The following is a 21,363-nucleotide window of genomic DNA, read 5'->3' as shown; positions in this document are numbered from 1 at the left end:
GTTCTTTCTGATCTGGGAGATCAGAAAGTAAACAAAGCCCTCTGTTTACTATGACTCCTGTGAGTGTACAAAACGGACAGTATCTTTCAGATGGCCAATTTCCATAAACCAGGGGTTTCTTCTGTGAACGTCCAGGTCGCACCAAACAATACGCCACTAAAACACCCATCATCTCCCTCTCTAGTCAGGCCACCACAACACCAGCGGCTCAGCTGTCCTTACAGAGCAACTAACTTCCACAGTCCCATGTCAGAATTAGACATGCATCCATGTTTCTCAAATGTCAAATTTAAAAGTTGTTGCAAACATCAAATTCCGAAGTGTTTAATGTCACGGTTAGGCATTAACTCCGAATGGTTAAGGTAAGAGTTAAGCTTCGGGATAGACTTAAAACAAAAATCTCAAACAAACTTTCTATCGTTCGATTCAAACATGCAACCTTTGGCACCGGAGGCATATGTTCATCCATGTTTCTCAGACATCAAATGTCAAACCTTTGGAATCAGAGGCAGATGCTTAAGCCCACCCGCCATCCCTGTCCACAATGCCCTAGCAAAACGGAATCCTACTTGAAGGTAACAGTTGCCCCTGGTGGCCGGTTTCCACGTCTTCTCCCGAAGTCGTCAGATGTGGATTGATGTCGAATACTGTATCACAGGTGGCCTGGCTGCACAGAGAGGGGAGACTTTGCCTTAGATGTTTATCATAGTACAAAATGTGTACGAGTACACACAGCAGTGTTCTAGAATATTGAATATACTTTTCAAATTCTCAGCGCAGCTCAAAGCAATTTCTCCAACTGTCAACACGTTCAAATTAATAGAAGACGTGTACCGGAGCGGCGTTGGTTAAGAATTGTGGGGAGGTGCGTCTTCAGGTGCGCGTCAGACTATGGAGTCTCAGCATCTGTGGACTATGCTTTACGCTTTAGTGGGGACATCACCCCTGAGTTGGTGTTCAGGCTGCAGTGTGATGACAGGCATCTGTGCTTAGTCAGGTAGGCTGCCAAGCCTCCTCCTTTGCTGCCAGGCTGGCAGAGAGAGTTACACATATACACACACACACACACACAGAGGGTGTGGCCTTGGTCCTTGGTGTGGCTCCTCTGCACACAGCTTTGGCTCTCATCCCCAGGTTGCACCGGCAGGCCTGCACTCAGAGGGAGAGGGAGTCCAGATCACCAGTACCCAGGCTCCATGGCAGCCATCTGCCCATGGCAGTCCCAAACCATGTGTGTCTTGTACCACTGTGCCAGAACACCAGACATATTTACAATTAGTGTAGCATCACATTAGGTCAGGAACGCTTGAGTGCATAGCTCTGGTTGGATGCTCACAGTCATAACATACAGTAATTGCTGTGCTGGAAACCATGTATGTGCATGTATTCCTTCTCTCCTCATATTTCTCTACCTCAACTTTCTTCAAGACCAGCCATATCCTCTGACTCAAGGGGAAAAAGTATAAAACATTCCCATATACTCTAATGTGAAGTGGGTGAGGTAATGTTACTGACACATGTTAAAAGGCCACTTCAGGAGAAACTACTGGCCTTACACTGAACAGTGGCATTATGACTCATGGTAAAATATTATAATTATGCTATCCTTTCTATACCCAACATTACTCAACAATTCTGAGTAATTTAGCCTGAGACACACTGCCACTCTGAGCAACCATCATCCAACCAATAACCTGCCTACTAAGTCGTAAGACACTCCTGCTCAGTAATCTCTCCACTGGTCGATTGACTGTGAGGTGAGTTGTGGAACTCAACACACCGCATTTCGTTGTCTTACACCATTGCGGATGCCTCCATGAAGGAGAATACCAGAGATAGCGAAAAAGAAAAGTGGGGGGAGTAAGCCTAAGCCATAATTTACATAACTGAGGTTCCGGAGGCCTCACTGTTATGCTGACCACAAGACCCTGTTAATACAATAAACAGCTGCATGCCGAGAGATTGTGGCCTTTTTCATTTTTCATTCAGTGTTTATTTCCCTATGACCCCCATGTCTGTCTGGACATCTGTTCAGCTGGACTGACTGACCGAGTTGAGGTGGTCCAGGCACTAAGCTGCAGTCTGTCAACGGATGTGGGAGGGAGGACCCACAGAGGAATTCGCGAGCTAGCTAGGGGGGATAGGAAAACAATAACAAAAAAAACGGGTTTTGCAAGAGGTCCCTTGATAGGTCTAGAAGGGTGGACATGGAATATATATACCTGTTTACTATTATTTAATCCAACGACTTGATTGAAAGTCATGGTATTTATTTGTTTTTTGAGCTTTGTAACTACAGTGTATGATCATGTAAAAATCTGACAATAGGCAGATTCGATTTCGAAGGCTCTTTTTAAATAGCCTACATGATTCTTGCTTGGTCTAAGGTATTTAAAAAAAAATACGCTAAAGTGGTCTATATAGAGTAAAATGTTGTGATGATTTTAATTAAGGCCAGACAACACACCCTAATAAGGTCATTTTTCTCCCTTAATCACATCACAATCAACCTTTACCAGTTGAATGTGGACACAAATGTTTAACTTTTTTGTATTACAATTCATTTGAAATATTGTATGTAAAATATGCAAATGATGTGATTCCTCATTAAATATGTGCATATTTGTAGATCACACAAAAAAAACAAAAAAAACATTCTGAACACTGGACGAAGTCAGCCTAAATATTTTGGTTTCATTTTGTTAAGGTACTCTAGGACTGAATGTATACATAGCAGATTGTGGATAAATAGGTTTTTCAATCTTTCCAGCAGTAAAATACTAAAGAAAGGTATGTAAAAATGCATTTTTTGGTGTATCTTTTAGAAGACAAAATGTCATCCCCAAAAATGTTTAGGACTACATATCAACAATTCTCTATGCACGTCTGAAGACTATGTCTAAGGATAACCACACACAATTTGGTGAGTGCAGATGCTTCTGAGCCCGAGAAAAAGTTGTTGGCATGTGGGGAGAGTGTGTGGGAAGAGACACTGATTTTAGACTACCAAACACCTATTTAGACCCAATCACCATCTCTTCAAAGTACGTTGCTACATACATTATAGTCCAGTTTGTAAAATTCTCTATGAAATGGGTTTTTGAATTGTGTGATTGAATTATGGGAATGATGGATGTCCAGTGGTGTTTGAAATGATTAACACCCTTGATAAAGATGAGCAATAATGACTGTATAAAATAAAATAAATAGCTCATATACTGAGCTACATGTGTATTGTTTGCTGCAATATACAATTATACGACATGAATACAATTGCTCGGGGATTTGGTTTAACAATTAATACATTTTTTCTCAAAAATGATTGACACCCCTAAAGATTCTTATAAATCGATTAGTCAAAATTGGTATTTGGTCCGATATTGCTAGCACGTAATGACTACATCAAGCTTGTGACTACAAATTTGTTGGATACATTTGCGGTTAGTTTTGGTTGTGTTTCAGATACTTTTGTGTCCAATGTAAATAATCTATTGTGTCATTTTGAAGTCACTTTTATTTTAAATAAGAATATAATATGTTTCTAAACACTTCTACATTGATGTGGACGCTACGGTGATTGTGGATAATCATGAATGAATCGTTAATAATGATGAGTGAGAAAGTTACAGAGGTTCAATAATCATACGGCCAAGACATGCTAACCTCTCACTATTACCAATAACATTTGGTTGTTACCACTCAATCCATTCTAGCAGCAGGCTACACAGAGAATGGAACAGCTGGATAGTGGAAATAGCTTGATTCGCACAAAATGGAATATAACGTTGCAGACCATTTCATGTGTACAATCGTCTAAAGACCTGCATCACTCTACTGAGAGTGTTCCCATTTCTAAAAGGATGCATTTTGGGTATTCTTTGAGCATATGTCCATGTTTTTTTCAGAGCCCCTATACTGCACAACGAGAATGAGTAAATGAATCACTGGTGAAAGTGAAATAAATAAAAAAGTGCCTGGATCCTTAAATTACAGCGCATTCAGAAAGTTGTCAGAACCATAGACTTTTTCCACATTTTGTTACATTACAGCTTTATTCTAAAATATATTTAATAGTTTTCTCCCTCATCAATCTACACCCATAATGACAAAGCAAAACGTATATAAATGTATATTCCATTTTTTTTACTGATATATAACATTTACGTAAGTATTCAGACCCTTTACTCAGCACTTTGTTGAAGAACCTTTGGCGGCGATTACAGTCTTGAGTTGTCTTGGGTATGAGGCTACAAGCTTGGCACACCTGCATTTGGGGAAAGTCTCCCATTCTTCTCTGCTGATCCTCTCAAGCTCTTGGCATTCAGGCCAAAGAGTTCAATCTTGGTTTCATCAGACCAGAGAATCTTGATTCTCATGGTCAGAGTCCTTTAGGTGCCTTTTGACAAACTTCAAGCAGGCTGTCATGTGCCTTTTACTGAGGAGTGGCTTCCGTCTGGCCAATCTACCATAAAGGCCTGATTGGTGGAGTGCTGCAGAGATGGTTTTCCTTCTGTAAGTTTCTCCCATCTCCACAGAGGAACTCTGGAGCTCTGTCACCTCGTGAAGGGGTCTGAATACCTTCCAAATGCACTGTAACATCCCATTTGGTTGTGGCACATTAATTCTACAGTATTTTAATGTGTTTGTTTCAGTAATGACAATCATACTGGCTGTATTTCTGTACTTTAAAAGTGATGTATCTTAAAAACATGATTGCTGACATGCAAAACTATTTGGGTCGATATCAACAATTGACTAATGAAAAGCAAATACAAAAATAACGTTTTTGGTCAGAGTTTTTCTTTAACTTTTTTAGATATTTTTTGGGGTTGGAATGCAATTTGCACCATGTGTGTAGAATCACCCATATGCGTAGAGATACATGATAAACTAGATAGCTAACTGTGTTGTCACCCATGAAGATGTGTTCAATCATCTAGCATAGTTAGCACCCATGCTAAATCAGAACACTGTTAGCGTATTCCAAAAGAGGAGAGCTTCACCATTTGCAAAGCCAAAAAAATATAAATATTATAGCTAAAATTATGATTGGTGTAAGCTTTGGAAAAAACCTGATGAGAGATGTTCCATAAAGGTACTGAAATGAACGACAACCAAACCAGATGCTGATGTAGCAACGCCTCTATGCGTATGTCTGTGTGTGTGAGAGAGAAAGAGAGAGCAGCACATGCATTCTCCTTGGCTGAGAGTCAAAACCCCCACTTCAGGACCCTGGACAGCACATGGTCTTACTGTATCTGCCAAAAAACCCTCTACTGTACATTCATGTGCATTGGCGGAGAGCTGCAGCACCGTATGCTATAAGTGTTAACACATGCCTATGTTACAGACAACCACTCTCTGTCACATAGGGCCTAGGCCAAAACGTAAAGAGCTGTTCTCCACAGTAAAACCAAAACATGTACTGTGCTTATGTTTTCAATAAGCTTTTTGGCAAGTCAACAGTTTGAAAGTGATCAAGTTGAAGTCACACCCCAGTAACAGTAACCTAACACATCTGACCTCCTACCAGAGCATACATAAAGGATCCCAGGCAGTGGCTGATCTGAAGAACTAGTCCTTATGCACCACATTACTATGTAATAGGCCTAATCCTAATACAGAAAGTACTGGTCTTTCCAGGTGACATACAGCAAACTTTATCTACCGCAATTAACTCATGCAGACAAGATTACTGTCAGGAAAAGAGACCATCTGGAGAGATACTTGGAGTTTGACCTTTATTTAAAACCTCTTCAGTCTACCCCCTCCTTTTTCAAACATTCTGTTAAAAATCACGCAACATTTCAGCGTCCTGCTACTCATGCCAGGAATATAGTATATGCATATTATTAGTATGTGTGGATAGAAAACACTCTGAAGTTTCTAAAACTGGTTAAATTACGGCTGTGACTATAACGGAGCGTGTGTTTCATCGAAAAGCGCAAGAAAAACTGGTCACTGAAAACTGAAAAAAATATCATGCGCCACTTGCATGTATTGTTTAAGGGACACCAAATTCCTACAGCTTCAACACGATGTCGCCAGTCTTGTCAATTTCCTGGGAGTTATTTCTTGGTCAAACAAAGGAGAGAGATTCCATTCCATCCGGTCTCCGACAGGACGTCTTTGAAGAGAGATTTCCCGAACATGATTTGAAGACGGAGCTATTGAATACACATCGCCCCGTGTTCAATTTGATAGATTATTAACGTTTACTAATACCTAAAGTTGGATTACAAAAGTATTTTGAAGTGTTTTGTGAAAGTTTATCGTCGACTTTTTTAATTTTAAAAAATGACGCTGCGTTTTGAAACAGTGTTTTTTTCTGAATCACACAGTTTCCATAGATGGATATTTTGGGTATATATGGACCGATTTAATCGAAAAAAAGACCCAATAGTGATGTTTATGGGGCATATAGGAGTGCCAACAAAGAAGCTCGTCAAAGGTAAAGAATGTTTTATATTTTATTTCTGCTATTTGTGTAGCGCCTGCTATGCTAATTATTTTGTTTACGTCGCCTTCAGGTATTTCGGGGTGTTGCATGCTATCAGATAATAGCTTCTCATGCTTTCGCCGAAAAGCATTTTAAAAATCTGACTTGTTGGCTAGATTCACAACGAGTGTAGCTTTAATTCAATACCCTGCATGTGTGTTTTAATGAACGTTTGAGTTTTAACGAGTACATTTAGCATTTAGCGAAGCGCATTTGCATTTCCAGGTGTCTAGATGGGACGTCTGCGTGTCGGTGGGAGTAAGAAGTAATAACAAACTATATAGGTCACTGAACTCTGAATTGTTACAGAGCAACGTTTACCTAAAATGTCTAGCCTATATCATATAATATAGTGAACAAGAGGTATTCTTCTTACCTGACTCGTTTTGCTTCTGCTTGTCGGCATTGATGTTGATAACTTGGATGGGGAGTCCATCTGGGCCCACAGTGGCTGGAGCGCTGGTGGAGGTCAAGGGAGCAAATGAGAAGTACTCTGTATCGATGTCTGTGGTGGTGTCCTGGACTTCAGGCAATGTTTCACTGAGGGACTCAGGAAAGTGAGTGTTGGACTCTTCAATGACCTGATCACCTGAGCTCACATTTTCAGCTGACGTCTCACTGTCGATGAGAATGGCGGCTGCTGTTGGGTTCACTGAGGAAGGTTCCTTAGAGGTCACGGTTGCATGTGAAGTGGTGGTAGTGGGATCACTTGGTGGGTCCTGTGTTTGACTCGCATCCTCCTTGTACAGAATGGCTGGTGTCTCTACATCATGAGGAAGAGGTTTCTGTGTGGGCTCAGCTTTAGAAGCGCCTTCTGTCTCAGCCGGGTGAGTGACAACTTGTATGATTGAGTATTGGGATGAGGGTGTGGTCGGGGCATCAGTTGCTGAGCCATCTAAAGACTTTGATGATGACTTTGTTGGTATTGCTGATCTTGTACCTCCTGATTGTGTTGGGGTGATGGCCTCCATGCCGGTGTTGGGCTCTGTATCACACACGATAGTGGTAATCATGGTTGTTTCATCCATGACAGTGGTGGAAGAGGTGCTTGTTGAGGGATCGTCATGCACCGCTTGGGTTGGCGGAACGGGTGGGGTACCCTCTACAAATCCTGCAGTTCCAATCTCATCAACAAAGTCTGGGGAGGGGGTCGTTGAATGAAGGCCGTCAGAGTATGGCTCTCTTTCTGGGTACACTGTCGTGCCAGCGGGACTTGATGAATCAGTGTGGGGGCTAAGTGTGCTTCTGTCCTCAGTGTTTACTGCCACTGTAGATGATGACCTTGGTGTAGGTGACAAGGTGACCGCAGCAGTGGAGCCCAGGTCATTGATGGTTTCGGGACCCATTCCACTGCCCTCCACATCTTCAGTGAATAAGGTCACAACCATACTGGGAGTGACAGTGGATATTGTGGGTGGGGTAGTTTCAGTGATGACTGCATTAGGGGATCCCTCAAGGACCTCTGCTGTTGTGGGTGGGGCAGTGGCCTCGACTTCCCTATGATCAAAGGGTTGAGAAGTAGTGCCACTTACAGACGCATCTGGAGTGGCGGAGGCCATCACCATTGTGGAATCATCTGTGGTTTCAAGAGTGGAGGGCTGTTCAGTTACACGTAGACTGGACTCATATGTAGTGTCCTCAGTACTAACAGGTTCATCTTTAGTTTTCTCAGTGGTGATTGGTTCAGTTGGTTCGGTTGTCGAAACTGATTGGGCGTCTACCAGGTCAGAGGAAATCTCTGCAGTGATCCCTTCCAGGGTGGTTTCCTCTGCGTTTCCGTGAGCAAACATGGGTTCTGTGCTTGGAGAGGCCTCTAGAAGAATGTCAGGCTGAACTTTGCCCACTTCTATCACATAGTGATTCTCTGGTTCTTCTGTGGGCTCAGCCAATCTCTCCCCAGACCCTGTGCTCGATGGCTGGTCCACGGCGGTATCTACGGACACTTCAGGTGAGGCATCTTCTACCTGGATGACTGCAGTGGCCTGAGGGGGAGCAGGGAAGGTAGAATCACTAGGATGTGGACTTCCTGTTGTGGGTGGAGCTTGGAACGTGTCTCCACGGGGAGGGACCGACTCCACATGGCTTGGGCTTTCCTCAAAGTCATCAACATTGTAATCGGGGAAGGATGTTGTCGGGAAAATGTCACCTTCTTGTTTTGCAGCGGCAGTGGTGTGTGGCGAGGTCACCTCCTCAAGATCGCCTTCATGTGTTCCCGGGGTGGGGCGAGGCGATACCATGCTGGTTGAGAACATAGACGAAGGGGCCGCTGTTTCGGCTGATTCTCCGGTCTCTGAAACAAGTTCAAAACTTTGGGTCTGAGTAGTGCTGCCTCTGTCCAGGGGAGAGAGAGCTGTGGTGGGACCAATGGCGGATGTGGCCAGCATGGGGGGGGATGTAGTAGCACCCTCCACAGACACTTCCACCCACGTCATCTGATTTATCCCCTTCTTCCTAGCTGAGGATAGAGAAAGATCAATAAAGTGTATTACTGTCAAATAAATCCCCCGACAAAAAAAACAGCAGACCAAAATAAGCAATGACCAGCATAGGAAAATTTGGCCAGGCCCAAAAATACTTTGTTACATAAGATCAGAGTGATTAATAGACGGTGAATTAATATCCCAGCGTTTTATTTTTGGACCACATAACTATTTAATCTGGGATCTTTCATTCTATTTTCAAACTATCCAGTTCCTGTCTGAGGCTCCTTGGCTGGCACCAGAATGGCACGTTTATCTTGGCTATACCTTGCCAACTCACTCAGTCCACCAGGTTTCACACAGCACTACCCACTCACAATGCAACACACTCACTGGTATATGGCACAACGCCAGTATAGACTTCAGTATGAACCCTAGAGTGAGAAGTAGTGTTTAGAAATAACATGACACTTAGAGACACATCATTGTCTTGTGGGACTTACCCACAAAGCTTTGACAGTTACTGTTTCTACCCCTGGTCCAACCATAAATTTACCCTCACTCTCTAAGAACTAATTATATAATTCTGAAAGGGTATGGAGGGGACTCTCTGGAGCATCGATTTTGGAAGAAGTTTCACAGTATCCACCCCCAGAGGCTTGTGACCATAACAAGGATGGACATTACCAAGCAATGGTCATAAACTGTGTCTTGAAGTCCAATGTTATCATGTTGATCCACTCTGAACGTTCTTTTTCCCCCATTCCCACCACTAACACGGGCTAATTTACCTCGCTAAAGCAGATAATGTCGGTGAGGTCATTTTCAAAGCTTTCTATTTCGGTGCACACGTTGAACATTCCTTTTACATGTCCTACTGTGTCTACGGGCATTCACGGGGCCATTTAAGAGTCAATTAAACAGCATATAAACTTTTCGGGATCTTCTGGTCTGGTTTTGTGGAGTGGCCCTGAGTCTTGTCTTCTGGTCTCTTCCATGCCTGTGTTCCCACAGTCTCTGTGTTTACTAGTTTTTCCCTCCCTGTGGTCCTGCTCCTGACTTTTATATTTATTTGTATTCGTGGTCACTTGGGCTGCTACTCCAGTATTCATATTAAATAGACTAATCATAATTATGATCCCTCCCTATAAGTTACAGCACTGTATGAATAACAGAGGTTAAGCTGCTAAGAGACCAAGACTGAATTCCTCCCAGACTGCTCTGTGACTGGATCAAAGCTTGATTGTTCAGAAGGCACATCCTTGCTTGTTCTCACCCTGTCCCAATGTCTGACCCACTCGCACTCTCCACTCACACTCTCTCTCACCCTCTCTCTCTCTCCCTCTCTCATATACCGTACAGACACAGGCACAGACAGTGTGACAGTTTCAGTATCCTCTCCTCGGTCACAGACTGCGTAAAGCAGAGAGCAACTGTTCAGCACTACGTACTTGCCCTCCTCCACGCGACTATCTCTAATGTAAGGTTTGAGAAACTTCTTTCACTAACAGTATAAATAGACCCTGGTCTATAAGAAAGCAGAGGGAGTGCATTATCTCACGGATGTTTGTGTGCGGTCACTTTTACTGGGGCCTTTGTTTTCTCCAGTCCAGGGACCAATTATCCCTCCATTTTCCTCCTCTGCCACTCTTTCATCTAACTGACTAATGTTTATACAACATCTTCTTTGGTGTTTTTGTGTTCCTGCAAGGGGAAATTGTGAAGAATTCCAGCCAATGGAAAAGGGGTTACTTGAAAAGCACTTAGGTGAGAACAAAACCAAAAAAGCACAGAGAGCGCTAAAATGGAATACACAAAGCAGGAGGTCAGGGTGCCCTGTTTGTGTGACCTCCTAACCCTGTGGGGACTTATCACACGGAGAGCTAGCGTCTCTCAGGGAGACCCAATAGCCTGGTAGGGGGCAGCTTATCTCGCTGACCCTCTTTTAAAAAGATGGAAAGGCCAGGTCAGAGGTCACCGAGGCTGACTGGCTTTAGAAGTCCGGCCAGTAGCTTCGTCCATTAACCTAACGTCTGCTCCGATAACTACCAAGTGAGAGCGATGGAAAAGCGGAAACTCTGACAGCCGAAACAATCTGAAAGAGGAGGAAAGAGAGAGATAGGCTGACAGGTGCTGTATCCGCACTTTTAGTCACACGGATATAGTCATGTTTAGGTGCAGTTTATCTAACTTCGATCAGATAAGTACAGTGCCTTCAGAAAGTAATCATACCCCATGATTTATTTTACATTTTTTTTTTGGGGGGGGGGGGGGGGGTGGATCAGCTTTAATGGATTGTGGCTTCTATCAATGTAATTGTCTGCATAATTTCTAATCCCCTAAACATGTTTTTTTATTAGTAAATTATTATTTCCATATTCATTATTTTCCCCCTTAACCTACCACTCCTCTCCTAATTGGAGTAAACTAATTAAATATATTTTGCTTCTTTATTTTGTTGTGTGACACCCTGAATTCAAAATGTATTAAATCAAAACATTTTCACCCATCTACACACAATGCCAGATAATTACAAAGTGAAAACACATTTTTTAGACATTTTTTTTTTACATTTATTGAAGTATTCATACCCCTGTGCACGATTTGCCCATTATTATTTTCTAAATTCTCCAAGCTCTGTCAAATTGGTTGTTGATCATTGCTAGACAACCATTTTCAGGTCTTGCCATAGATTTTCTAGTAGATTTAAGTCAAAACTGTAAGTCAGCCACTAAGGAACATTCGTTGCCTTCTTGGTAAGCAACTCCAGTGTAGATGTGGCCTTGTGTTTTAGGTTATGGTTCTGCTGAAAGGTGAATTCATCTGCCAGTGTCTGGTGGAAAGCAGACTGAAACAGGTTTTCCTTTAGGATTTTGCCTGTGTTTAGTTCCATTCCATTTCTTATTTATTCTGAAAAAATCCCCAGTCCTTAATGATTAGAAGCATACCCATAACATAGTGCAGCCACCACTATGCTTGAAAATATGAAGAGTGGTATTGGGTAATGTGTTGTCTTGGATTTGCCCCAAACATAACACTTTGTATTCAGGACAACAAGTTAGTTGCTTTGCCACATTTTTTGCAGTATTACTTTAGCGCGTTGTTACAAATAGGATGCATGTTTAGGAATAGGTTTGTTCTTTACAGGCTTCCTATTTTTTCCTCTGTCAATTGGGTCAGTATTGTGGAGTATTGTGGAGTAATTGGCATTTTACCTATGTTGTTGCCTTACAACCTGGAATTAAAATAGATTTTGGGGGGGGTTGCATCATTTGATTTACACAACATGCTTACCACTTTGAATTTGTTTTGTGTGTGTGAAACAAACAAGAAATAAGACAAAAAATCTGAAAACTTGATCGTGCATAACTTTTCACCCCCCCAAAGTCAATACTTTGTAAAGCCACCTTTTGCAGCAATTACAGCTGCAAGTATCTTGGGATATGTCTCTATAGGTTTGGCACGTCTAGCCACTGTGATTTTTGTCCAATCATCAAGGCAAAACTGCTCCAGCTCCTTCAAGTTGGATGGGTTCCGCTGGTATACAGCAATCTGTAAGTCATACCACAGATTCTCAATTGGATTGAGGTCTGGGCTTTGACTAGGCCATTCCAAGACATTTAAATGTTTCCCCTTAAACCACTCGAGTGTTGCTTTAGCAGTATGCTTGGGGTCATTGTCCTGCTGGAAGTTAAACCTCCGTCCCAGTCTCAAATCTCTGGAAGACTGAAACAGATTTCCCTCAAGAATTTCCCTGTATTTAGCACCATCCATCATTCCTTCAATCCTGACCAGTTTCCCAGTCCCTGCCGATGAAAACATACCCTACAGCATGATGCTGCCACCACCATGCTTCATTGTGGGGATGGTGTTCTCGGGGTGATGATAGGTGTTGGGTTTGCGCCAGACATTGCGTTTTCCTTGATGGCCAAAAAGCTAAATTCTAGTCTCATCTGACCAGAGTATCTTGTTCCATATGTTTGGGGAGTCTCCCACATGCCTTTTGGCAAAGACCAAACATGTTTGCTTATTTCTGGCCACTCTTCTGTAAAGCCCAGCTCTGTGGAGTGTACAGCTTAAAGTTGTCCTATGGACAGATACACCAATCTCTGCAGTGGAGCTTTGCAGCTCCTTCAGGGTTATCTCTGATTAAGGCCCTTCTAGCCTGGTCCATGAGTTTTGGTGGGTGGCCCTCTCTTGGCAGGTTTGTTGTGGTGCCATATTCTTTCTATTTTTTTAATAATGGATTTAATGGTGCTCCGTTGGATGTTCAAAGTTTCTGATATTTTTTATAACCCAACCCTGATCTGTACTCCCTGACCTGTTTGGAGAGCTGCTTTGTCTTCATGGTGCCCTTGCTTAGTGTGCCCCTTGCTTAGTGGTGTTTCAGAACAGGTTTATATATACTGAGATCATGTGACACTTAGATAGCACACAGGTGGACTTTATTTAACTAATTATGTGACTTCTGAAGGTAATTGGTTGCACCAGATCTTATTGTGTTGCTTCAGAGCAAAGGGGGTGTATACATATGCACGCACCACTTTTCCATTTTTTGTTTATATATTTTTTTAAAACAAGTTATTTTTTTCATTTCACTTCACCAATTTGGACTATTTTGTGTGTGTCCATTACATGAAATCCAAATAAAAATACATTTAACTTACAGGTTGTAACGCAACAAAATAGGAAAAACGGCAAGGGGGATGAATACTTTTGCAAGGCACTGTACAATGTTGTTGATCCATCCTTAGTTTTCTCATATCACAGCCATTATACTCTGTAATGCTTTTAAAGTCAACATTGGCCTCAAGGTGAAATCCCTGAGCGGTCCCTTTCTTCACTGGCAACTGAGTAATTAAGAAAGCCTGTATCTTTGTAGTGACTGAGTTTATTTATACATTATCCAAAGTGTCATAAATAACGTCATCATGCTCAAAAGGTTATTTAATGTAAAAAAAAATGAACAAAAATTACCCATCTACCAATAGGTACCCTTCCATGCGAGGCATTGAAAAACCTCCCGTGGTTTTTGTGGTTTGAAATTCACTGCTCGAATGAGGGACCTTACAGATAATTGTATGTGTGGGGTACAGAGATGGGGTAGTCATTCATGCAACTTATTATGTTACTTGTTACGAAAATTTTTACTCCTGAACTTAGTTAAGCTTGCCATAACAAAGAAGTTGAATACTCAAGACATTTCAGCTTTTCATTTTGAATTAATTTGTAAAAATCTGAAGAAAAAAAAATCTGTGTGTAGACCAGTGACAAAAAAAATCTACATTTTATCCATTTGAAATTCAGCCTGTAACACAACAAAATGTGGAAAAAGTGAAGGGGTGTGAATAATTTCTAAAGGGACCGTATACTATGAAGTATTTTAACAGTTTATATATTGTATATTTTATGAAGGAGTACGTGACTGTTTTCACTGCTCAACTGCGCCAATGAGGTTATCCAAGGCTAACCACAGAGAAAGGAAACAAAAACATGTGTCCTGCCTTGAAGTACAGTAATACAGGTGATAAACCCGGACAGATAATGATTGTGTCGGACTCTCCAATACACTATTGGTAAATAAATCTTCCATTAGTATCAGATTGAGCTATGCACCGAGTTCAAAGGCAGCATGAGTTTAGAATGATGATTTCACACTCCTGTGAGCCAATCCCAATTTTGGTTCCAGAGGTAACGGGCGGTGAACCCAAAAGCACATGCAGTGAGGTCAGTAATTCACTGTGCTGGGCTACATAGCCTAGCTCTAGCACAAAATGCACAACGCTCTACATAGGGATGCGTTTCATCTGTTTGGTTGGTGGTTTCTTCTATCAACAAACAAAAAGAAACACGAAAGTGACCATGCAAATAAACCTGACAGTTGATTCAAGATGAGTTATAGACATTATATTGCAAGAAGGCTGTTTTGTAGATATCTCATTATTTGTGTCAGAGAGGTTGCTGCAAATATGAGTATTGGGGATGGGTGCAGGAGCTACACCCTTAGAGGGTAACATCACAATTACTCACAGCGCTGGCCTTGAGCAAAAAATACTAAACTCTATGAATAGTGTGCTCTTTCAAATCCAAAATGTAACATTTGCTCATAGAAGAGAATATAACAGTAAAATGCCTATGTATGTTTACCTTTGAAGCAGTATGCTCCCAGCTGGGTGATGGGTTCTGGGAAGCCAGTCTGGTTCCTGTAGCGATACATGGTCCTGACGCCCAGCAGACCGCCGCCGCACTGCATTCTGGGTACCGCGACGGGGTGGCGAGCGCTGCCGTCGGCCAGCCAGCCGTAGTCACACCTGTCCAGACCCTGTCTCCAGGCGGAGTGGAGCTGACCCGGCGACGCCAGGATGGCGTTCCTGTTCTCACACTCCTCCTTTGCCTCCTCAAACGTCATCTTATGGGTCACAGGCGCGTAGAACACCTCACCTGAGACAAATAGGAGTTTCATGTAAAAGGCAACTTTCTAGTGACTGAGCATCAGGATGTTTTCATGCAAAGTCTATGTTTGCCATGACTGATCTAGTGTGCTGAAATACTGAACTGTAACTGCTTACACTAACAATAGTGTTAACACTAAGTTATACCTATATTTTAGTTCAGTCCTCACTATTATAAGAATGTGGATTTACCTTTTCATAAACTTCTATGTGACAGTGCTTCAATATATCCAGTCGATATGGATATGGGGGGGGGGATTACTTATCATTCCAATTTTACCATGGTAGCAGTTGCATAGAGATATAGACCCATAATTACAACCTAGTGTCCATGCTGTGGAGGGCTCTGGGCCCAAACATTCTCATTTGGGACTACAGTGCAGCATTCATTCCATTATCCTGAGGTGGGCTAGCAATGCTGACTATGTGTTTGCACTCACAAAGACAGTCTGTCTATCATGCCATTAGGTCCCCCACCGTGGGTGTGGCAGTCCGTAGTTAATGTGGTCAAATTAATTTTTCAAAATGTAGGTTTCCCACTAAATGAAGATGACAACACTTATTGGCTGTGTGTTTAACTTGGACAACATAATCAAACACATCAGAACAGACACCGTACTTGAGCAACTACATCTGCTCCTCAACTGGCCCCCCCATCACACTGCATAAAAATCAATACCACTAATACACCATTAGTGTATGCCAATGATATTATCGTACTCCTCGCTGACTGATCCAATGATCCAGAATGACATCCCCTTAGCCATATGACCCTCAACCTGATGTGGTGGGGGATATATGTAGGCTAAATGTTGAGTAGGCCAAATATCTTTAATCTCACGCCTGCACTCTTAGAAAACAAGGGTTCCAGAAGGGTTTTTCAGCTGTCACCATAGGATAACCCTTTTTGGTTCAAGGTAGAACCCTTTTCCAAAGAGGGTTTTACCTGGAACCAAAAGGGTTCTTCTACCAAGGTTTCTCCTATCGAGACCTACTAAGAACCCTTTTCGGTTTTAGAAAGCGCTTTTCTTTCTAAAAGTGTGCCTTCAGTTTAGCGGCCTGAGGAGTGATGTTAGAGCTTATAAACGAGCAATGGGGCACGCTGCAACTGAGGTTCAATTTGTCATCAGCCTCAGCAAGGAGGATACACAAAGAGAGGATGAAGTGCATTGGCAGCTCTGAAGCTTTTCCTTTATGGTGCCAGCAGCATTTAAAGCTCCCATTATCACACAGTTTCTGGTGTCTTTTTTTAGAACCTTTTAGAGCCTGGTCCAATGTTGAGAGACTGACAGCTTGTCTCTGTTGATCGCTGTGATTGTCAGGGGAAAAAACGTTTGGCACTTTGCACTCTTTTACATAGAGTTACTGTACCTTTCACTCATTTCTATTTACATACCCCAAAATATGTTATAAACAGTCAACAAAACAAGAAGTAGCCCAGTAAATATTTGGAAAGGAAATGCCACACCAGGTGAATTTACTTGCTTACATTAAAATACCAGACAAAGACCTAAATTGTACATTGTCACCTCTTTCCATCTCCAGGTGTATAGAAACTCACTTCTCCCCTAACTAGCATCAGTGTACAGAGCACCTGTGCGTGGTTCCATTGGATGTGCTGATCTTGCATAGGTTTTCATTGTATGTATCACTAGGCCACTATGTCCCACATTTTGTTCTCTTACCATTCAGCTTGTCCACATAACAGTACACATCATAGGTCTCTGTGGCCTTTCGGGGTCCATATGTCCTCACCCCAGGCTTCCCCTGCAGGTTTCCATAGCAGCCAGGTCTCGGTCTAGTGATTGGGTATCTAAACATGCAAAGAAAAGACAAGATAATGTAATTGATCTGTAACCGGAAATGTCATTGTGTCAGTCAACCTCACATCATAAAATGATGACAAAGACAAAAGGGACTGCCAGGTGAGTTAGAATACAGCTGGAACTGTCACTGGCTTGAACAATCTCAGTATATGTGCAGTTCACATTCAGGCCAATGACAACTATGGCAGAGCGGGTAAACCAAGTAGTTTTATACTTTAGGCCCTGTAAAAACCAGTTACCAGTAGCCTGGGAGCCAGTCCTTTTCTGATTAAACCAAAGATCAGAGAATATATAATTGATGGTCATCTTTTTTTTTTAGGGGGCATAGATCAGCTTAGTAGTGCAGATATATTGTAGCTTCCATCAATTTAATTGTCTACATCATTTCCAATTCCGAGCATGAAAAAATATTTATATACATATATTTTTTAAATATATTTTCCTTTCTTATTTTCCCCTAACCCTACCACCCCTCCGATAATTTGGGTAAACGAATGGACAACAACACTTAAGCTTCTACTTCCAGCTTAAACATACTATATACATTTATGGACACAATGTATTTTAAAATAGTTTTCCTTTGTTTGTTTTAATCCCATCCTTCGGCTACCATCAACCCCTCCCATCTATCTCTAAAGACCGTCCAGTTGTATTTCTATTTTGCCATATATTTTTAACCGTGCCGTTTATCAAAAATTCTGAACCAATATACATTTTACAGACACAGTATCTTTTTTATAAGTAATCTTCTTGTTTTTTTTATCCCAGCCTTCAACTCCACAACCCCTCCCATCTATCTCGTAACACCATCCATTTTAGATTTGTATTTGACATGTATTTTTCAGCTGTGATGTTTCACAAAAGTTCTGAGCCTTTCTATTCTCATAGTTTCTCCGTATTGTAAATTAAAGATAAATATATTTGCTAAAAGATTTGTTATGTTATTGATCGATTGACTATGACTTTTCAAATCACCCAGAAATGTTACCTGCAGAGTCATCTCAAGGTAAATGTTGCACCTCTTCAAACATTCCTGGACCTGCGACCAAAAACAAGCTACATATGGACAGTACCAAAACAAAATGATCTAATAATTTGGTCTCTTCGCAGCAAATCTGCAAAGCTGGGATGGTTGTATCCCCCATATATATATATATATATATATATATATATATATATATATATATCAGTTCATAAACCATGTGGCATGGAATCGCTACATTGAAAATCTCTTCCCAACTATTTTGCAATATCTATGGCACAGCTGTCAATTTTTTGGTCCTTAAATAAAACTGGTATACTTTTTTATTTATCGCAATTTTCTTTCACTAATTTTGGTCTTTAATGCAGGGCCAAAAGATAAGTTCCTTGCTTTTTCCCCTTTCTACTTGCCTCTTCTATTTTTGCAGTAATACTGCAATTAGTTGGATGTACATTTGAGTAGAGCAGACATTTCCATATATTTTTGTTAGCTGCGTGTGTGACATTACTCCACCGGTCCTATTTATGATATAATTGAATGTTTCTTTGTCAATTAGTATATTTGAGCTTAACCACAATATTTGTTCTGTCTTTTCTGGTGGATTAAACTGAAATCCCAACCACCTTTCTATTTCTTGTTTTAGAAATAGCGATATTTTGGAGATTATTTCTTTTTTTTTTTACCTAACTGACAGATCTGCGATCCAACCTGCATCACAGTGGTCAAAGCCGTCCTCATACGCTGATTTCAGCTGGTCAGGCGTGGCAATGGAGGCTCCTATTGTTTGGCAGGCCTGGACAGCACTCTCATAGTTCATGGTGTACCTGCTGGTGCTTGCCCGGTAGTGAAACACAACACCTGGGAATAAACACATACATACATAAAGACAAATTAGGTCCTGTGTAAAAAAAAAAGGAAAAGAGTACAACTGAATCATGGGTAATGTCTAAAGCCTTGGTCACGTTGGCAGTTTGAAGTGACTCAGATCAAAATTTTTGCATATCCAATTGGAATCTGTTCTTTTTCCTGCAGTCTGAACAGACAAGAATAGGATATTTCAAGCCACATTTCAAACCACCTTCGTAGATGATTTGAAGTCAGATACAAATCTGATTCTGTCCATGGCAGGCATTGTTGTCACCTTAGCTTGCTACATAACTTCTGAGATATCAGCCTGCACTACTGCCCCCTCACTCGCCATTACTATGACACCTAGCGTAGCCATGTCAGCAAATTACTTCTCTCTGAACACACACACATTTGATTTGGTTACTTGTAACTTGCTGATTGTACAGTCAGTATTCCCAAACGGATTTGAAAAACAAAAACAATTTGAGCATTAAGGCCTGCAGTGTGAACAAGGCTAAATAGCACATGTGTGAAATAAATCAGGGTCTACATTTCTTGTGATGATACAGTATATTACAATTTAGTGGAAGATTACTAGAATCCTCGGCAATGACCACAAGATAACTCTGGATGATTTAAAGACAATGCCATGGCCCTGACTTCCCATATTTGTGTAAGCTGACTGACTGATGCCTTGATTATAATTGATGCGAGTTGGAGAGATGAGCGGTTGGGTCTCTGTGAAAGCCAAAGCTATCCCATGTCAACCCATACCTGTTTTCAACATATCCCAAATTGGAGCTATGTCTCCCAGATAAAGTAACTTGCAAAATAAAGATGGGGGAATAGAGGCTTATTAAGTTAAGATTTACACCACAGTTCCATACACAGTTAAACGATAGTGCCGCAGTAATCAGCGGTAATCAGTCTGGTAATATGAGACTACGGTGCAGATTTCATAGCTATGGAATTGTTCTACCCAACTTGGAACATGGACTTTAAACAGCAAGGTTCAACTTTTATGGTAACACCTTATCGATGACTGACCGTAATGTGTGTGTCTTTGCTCTGATCATGCAGTTGTCCTGATGAGAAGACTCAACGAGCCCATCCACTACGCACTGTTTTACAATCAGAAACGGTCTTGAAGAAAACCCATACGAGATACATCTCTAGTGAGAATGTGTGCCCGTGGCACAAAATGCAGGAAACCCCTAGTCTCCAGTCAACACACGTGCTCCTTCATTTCATCTTTACTGATTGGCACACTTAGGGAAAGTGCTTTGATTAGTCACTCAAACGTATCCGCCACCGCCCACTACATTCAAAGCTTGGCTCATTAACTTCGGAAGTGTTCATATTTTTCCAACATGAACTTACCAGGGTGTCAATGTGCCGAGAGGATTTTTGCTTCATCATAAGGGAACGAGCAGAGAAACTGACTATACTTATAACTGTAAATGTTTTGAGCGTGGATTAAGTAAGCATCAGCAAAACCGTTAATTCCAAATATAAGCGTCATGACAACAACAAAAAATCCATAGCACACAAGACTGAACTAGTCATACTATTATAAGGTTAACCTTCACTCGACCTCTTATACATTTTAGAGAGGCGTAAATAACAGTGGTGAAAAGAGACAGAAAAAAAACTGATGACACCAACCGTTGACATTGAGGTTGACCGTGTCCTGCGTGTCCTCGATGCCGTACATGACTTCGCAGCGGTAGGTGCCGGCATCGCTGGCTCGGAGCTTCACCATGGTCAGAGAAGAATCCCCCACATCCTCTGGGTGGCTGGGCACCGACACACGGTTCCTGTAGGTGGAGCCTATTTTAATCTTGCCATTTTGGGCCACCAGCACTGTGGATTCCATTTCCCCTTCAATTTTGGTCCATTTGATGCGCAGGTAGTCGGTGCTGGGGGTGGTGCCATTGGCGTTGATGGCGGGCATGGTAGTGGGTATGGTGGAGAAGTGGCACGGCAAAACTACCTTCCCCGAGAGGGAGCCACTCACGGGCCTCGCCATGGGTAATGTGTTGGAGACTGGGAAACAAAGCACAAAAAGTCTAGGTAAGGCAGTCAAAATAGATAGGATACTGAACAAGTGCATGTTTTTTCACAACCAACGGAATCAGAGAATAACAATGTTAACTGTGGGCACAGTACCTGCATGGGTGATACTGGACAACAACAAAAAACACAATATGTTGATTCAAGTTTGTCCCCTTTGACCACACTACCTACGTTTTTATTCTATGTGTTTATGTAGTCTGTGACAAGATCTTAATAAAAAGTAAAACCTTCTATTCAAAGTTTAAGTCAGTCTTTATAG

At 41.7% G+C, this 21,363-nt stretch overlaps 1 protein-coding gene across 1 annotated transcript in view; it reads right to left on the bottom strand.

Annotated features, from left to right (window-relative positions):
* LOC110535025 (versican core protein) overlaps positions 1–21,057 on the bottom strand; it is a 50,373-nt gene extending 29,316 nt beyond the window's left edge. The window contains exons 1-4 of the mRNA XM_036936306.1: positions 20,694–21,057; positions 18,863–19,037; positions 17,057–17,184; positions 15,067–15,360 (exon numbers count right to left, since the gene is read on the bottom strand). Of these exons, the coding sequence (XP_036792201.1) occupies positions 15,067–15,360; positions 17,057–17,184; positions 18,863–19,037; positions 20,694–21,057 (961 nt within the window). The remainder of the gene's footprint in view (positions 1–15,066; positions 15,361–17,056; positions 17,185–18,862; positions 19,038–20,693) is intronic.
* Positions 21,058–21,363: the final 306 nt, after the last annotated feature.

The sequence above is a fragment of the Oncorhynchus mykiss genome, chromosome 11, assembly GCF_013265735.2.
Source record: "Oncorhynchus mykiss isolate Arlee chromosome 11, USDA_OmykA_1.1, whole genome shotgun sequence".
NCBI classification, from domain to species: domain Eukaryota; kingdom Metazoa; phylum Chordata; class Actinopteri; order Salmoniformes; family Salmonidae; genus Oncorhynchus; species Oncorhynchus mykiss.
This window is presented reverse-complemented; position numbering and strand designations above follow the sequence as displayed.